Source organism: Octodon degus, unplaced genomic scaffold, assembly GCF_000260255.1.
Source record: "Octodon degus isolate 3935 unplaced genomic scaffold, OctDeg1.0 scaffold00138, whole genome shotgun sequence".
Lineage (NCBI taxonomy): Eukaryota > Metazoa > Chordata > Mammalia > Rodentia > Octodontidae > Octodon > Octodon degus.
This window is the reverse complement of record NW_004524714.1, coordinates 4,719,968-4,724,373: the sequence shown is the minus strand read 5'-3', so window position 1 is coordinate 4,724,373 and position 4,406 is coordinate 4,719,968. Positions and strand designations below refer to the sequence as shown.

At 39.6% G+C, this 4,406-nt stretch overlaps 1 protein-coding gene across 5 annotated transcripts in view; it reads left to right on the top strand.

Annotated features, from left to right (window-relative positions):
* The window catches only part of Gapvd1 (GTPase activating protein and VPS9 domains 1), a 126,162-nt gene that overhangs the window by 77,743 nt on the left and 44,013 nt on the right, over positions 1 to 4,406 (top strand). For 3 of the 5 annotated variants that reach the window (XM_023701627.1, XM_023701625.1, XM_012516999.2), the window contains exons 8-9: positions 655 to 784; positions 3,324 to 3,449. In XM_023701627.1, the coding sequence (XP_023557395.1) occupies positions 655 to 784; positions 3,324 to 3,449 (256 nt within the window). The remainder of the gene's footprint in view (positions 1 to 654; positions 785 to 3,323; positions 3,450 to 4,406) is intronic. The other 2 variants (XM_023701626.1, XM_012517000.2) reach the window with 1 other exon arrangement.

Below are 4,406 nucleotides of genomic sequence, written 5' to 3'. Positions count from 1 at the left end.
TCTGAGGTTTTACTGGGGCTGGGGAGATGGCTCAGTGGAATAAGCGCTTGCCTTTCAAGCTCAAGTGCCTGAGTTCAATCCCCGGTTCCGCAAATAAATAAATAAAATAAATAAATAAAAATAAAGGAAGCTGTACATATGTTTAGGAAAAAACTTGGAAGGCCTGCAGATAGGAAGTGAATGCCAACGCAGGGTGCACAGTGACTGGCTAAGTGTTGAGGAAGTGTCCTTGCACAGAGCCAGTGTACAAGGACTTTGAAAGGTTTGGGGTGGTTTTATTTTGGCTTCGAGGTGTTAAATCTGCCAGATCACTTGCTGACTGCTAAGCTAACAGAATAGATTTACATGGCCATACATGGAATAACAGAAGCAAAAAGGATATTAAAGGCTTCTGATTTTATAATCTCAACTACTGTTGACTATGTCTGATTATTTAATCTCTGACACTGATAGGTTGATGGAAAGGCATAGTATCTGTTAAAATTTTTTATACTGATACTCATTGATTTTAAAAACTTGCCAGCCTTTGTAAATGGGGTTTAGCTCGAAATGATCATTTATTGTTAAGAATTTCAATATGTATTTGCTGGGATTTATTTCCTTATCAGTAGTCTTTCATTTGTGATAAACCAGAATTGACATTGTATTTTTCAGGTCCTAAACATGCAACTTTCAGATGGAGGACAAGGAGATGTCCCTGTTGATGAAAACAAACTCCACGGTAAACCTGATAAAACCTTGCGCTTTTCCCTCTGCAGTGATAATCTGGAAGGCATATCTGAAGGTGAAGGGTTACTTCATTCCAGGAGTTGTGTGATTCAAGTACTATTTTGTCTGTGTTCTTTAAAGGAGCCTTATAAATTATACCATCTGTGCCGCTCACTGAGGAATGAAATTTTCCTCTTCTGAGCATTGAACAGTTATCTCTAAAGCTTGTTTCCTTAAGGTTTTAGAGGCTATTGGTTATATAAAACGAAGAATTTAAATAGAATAATAGCAAGTTTTTCTCAGTATTAATATAAAAGCTTATAGAGCTCCTTTAGAAGGATATGCTGCATGTACAAATGGGCGAAAATGGACTTACTAGCATTTCAGAAGGGTCTGTGTACTTTTTTTTCTGTTTGTGTATTTGGTACAGGGTCTCACTGCACAGATCAGACTTGTGATCCTCCTGTTTCAGCCTCCCCAGTGCTGGGATTATAGGCATTTGCCACCACACCTGGACTCTGTCGCCAGCTCAGGGCACCCCAGGGACAGGGCCGGCATGGCATGTGGGACTGGGGTTTAAGTCGTGGTCCCTGAGCTTGCCAAAGCAAGCGTTTTGCCTGCTAAGTTATCTTGCGGGCCCTTGTGTACTTTCAATGATTGTATTTCTTTTTTTTTTTTTTTTCTTTATGCTCACACCTTTATGAAACAAGATACAGTGGAAATAAGAATAAAAAAAATCATAAGCCAATATTTTGGATTGATAATGTGTCATTCCACCTGTTAGGACTATTTTTATGACAATTTTTAAATGAAAAAATATGAAAGTTTACTAACTTTAATAGTAAAGATAAAAAAATCCAGTAAAGATAAATGCAATTACCTCTTTTCTCTAGCCCTTCCCCCCAAAAAAAATCACAGAACTGTAATAAATCCCTGATTTGTGAGTGAGTTGCTTCCTGGGGGAATGTTTGAAAGTCTGAATATAACCTTGACACAAATGGACAATATAACTGTTCAAAGAAAACCTCAAGCATGCATGTCCGCGCACGCGTGCGCGCGCACACACACACACACACACACACAAACTATATGTTATTTTTACCAGCAGACACAAGAACTACTTCTAGGATTTGTTTGCATCTACAAATGTTGCTAATGAGAGGTCCACTCATATCTGTGAAAGTTCGCAACTTGAATTTTATTTTTATTTATTTATTTATTTTTTGTGGAACCAGGGATTGAACTCAGGACCTTGCACTTGCCAGGCAAGCGCTTATTCTACTGAGCCATCTCCCCAGCCCCTTTATTATTTTTAATGTATTTGGTTGTTGTAGGATCTCACCATGTAGCTCGGATTTGTGGTGATCCTCCTGCTTTCAGCCTCTCTAGCGCTGGGATTATAGGTGTGCGCCACTATAACCTAACTTTTGCTGGCTCTGCCCGCCCTGGGGGTGGGGCTGTGGTGCTGGGGATTGAACCACAGTCCCTGCGCTTGCCTAAGCAGGCGCTTTAGTCTGCTGAGCTATCTCATTGGCTTCCTTGAATATTTATAACTCAGGGACTTATTGTAATGCATACTCATTCTAGAAAATGTAGAAAGAACTAGAAACATCTATAATCTTACTCTTCTGGTACTAGCAAATTATGTTTGTGATGTTTTGTAACTTTTTAAAATAATATCCTTTTCCCTTTGTATTTTTCTACTCTTAAGTAATGTAGTTTTAAGTGACTCTTTTCTTTAACTTCAAATGGGCATATTACAAGTTGTTTCAGAATTCTTCTATGAGTAGATAGCTGAACTGCTTATATATTTAAGACATTATAGGACAGTGATGGTGAGCTTGTTAGAGACTGAGTGCCTAAACTGCAACCCAGAACCCACTTATTTATCATGAAGTGCCAACCCTACCATTAAACCTGAATATTGAGGTTTTTAGTTTGGAAAAAAGAACTCATACATTAACATCTTTCGATTTAAAAGAAAATTATAGAGGTTTCTATAATATAAATAGCTTTCTTAAAAAAAACTTTATTTATTTGGTATAGGGTCTTGCTGCGCAGCTCAGACTCATTGTGATCCTTCTGTCTCAGTCTCCCCACTGCTGGGATTACAGTCCTGTGCCAGCACAAGACACCCAGGGCTTCTGGGCCAGAATGGCATGTGGTACCAGGGATCGAACTTGGGTCCTTGCACTTGCCAGGCAGGCACTTAGAACTACAATCTATCTCCCCAACCCAGTAGCTTTTTACTGAAATGTGAAAGTTTGCGTTTGGTGTGCTTTTGCATAATTAATGTGGTATCTGCTTTATGCCTGTTGATAATTTGTCAAACTTTGGCTGGTATGACTTTGGTCATATGCAGACAGTGTTCTCTGTGCCTGTGCTACCACTGTTATAGGAGGTTCTGCAGCAAGCAAACTTAGATTAGTTTTGGATTAGTTTTTTAGAGTAAAGACCTAGAAGCAGAATTGCTGGCTCAAGGGGCATGTAATATTTTCAAGGTGTGTATTATACTGAAAGAACTTTAGTCAGTCTTTACTCACTTAAGGCATAAAATTGTATGATTGCTAATCAGTGTTTTTAAAAGGTTGCTCATGGGGTAAACATTTCTCTAGGTCCTTCAAATCGCTCCAATTCAGTATCTTCTCTAGACTTGGAGGGAGAGTCTGTATCAGAACTTGGAGCAGGACCTTCTGGAAGTAATGGAGTTGAAGCACTACAGCTCTTAGAACATGAGCAAGGTAAGGTTGAGCACACTTATACAACTAGAAGAGAATTTGCCTGATTGCAAAATAAGCAGTATGTTTGCATGTAAGTTGGCTATTGTATTAGTGTCTTTCGTGTCACTGGGAAGAATACTTGACACTTATAATTTAAAGGAAGAGAGGTTTATTTTGGCTCACAGTTTCAGAGGATTTGGTCCATGGTTGACTGCCTTTAAGGCAGAAGTGGCATGGCAGAGGGCATGGTTGAGGAAAGCTGCCTCCCCAGGAAGCAGAGAGAGGTAAGAGCAAAGGATAAGAATACCCCCTTCCCTTGGGGCCGGAGAGATGGCTCAGTGGAATAAGCGCTTCCCTGGCAAGCGCAAGGGCCTGAGTTCAATCACTGGTTCCGCGAAAAAAAAAAAAAAGAATACCCCCTTCCCATCACACCCACCTCTCACCAGGCCCCACCTCCTGACAGTGCATTTAGCTATAAACTCATCAGTAGATTAATCCAAGATGAGCATAGCACCCTGTGACTTAATTACTTTCCAGAAGCCAGCCTTTGAACACATGAGACTGTGGGGGACATTGTACATATAAATTATAGCAGCTGTTCACAGAGAGCAAATTGGTCATACAATGGCCGTGACTCATCCTTATGGCTGACACTGACAAAGGATATATGAAGTGTGGTACAGGGCTACAGGATAAATCCTGAGGGTACTTGACTGACCTTACCAGATACAAAAGTTACATTTCTTCTTATATAGGTCTTGCTTTATCTTTGTCTTAATCATCCAGCAGAAAAGTATAAAAACAAGGTATATAAAGTAAAGCCATATTAATACGATGAGCTGTAAAAGGCTCAAGTCAATAACTTCTGAGAATAACCCACTAATATTATAGACTGCTAGACAGTGTTAGATTGTTTTGCTGAATTCAACACCTATAGTATTTAGATGCCAATAGAATATCCACCTCTGACAGGACTAA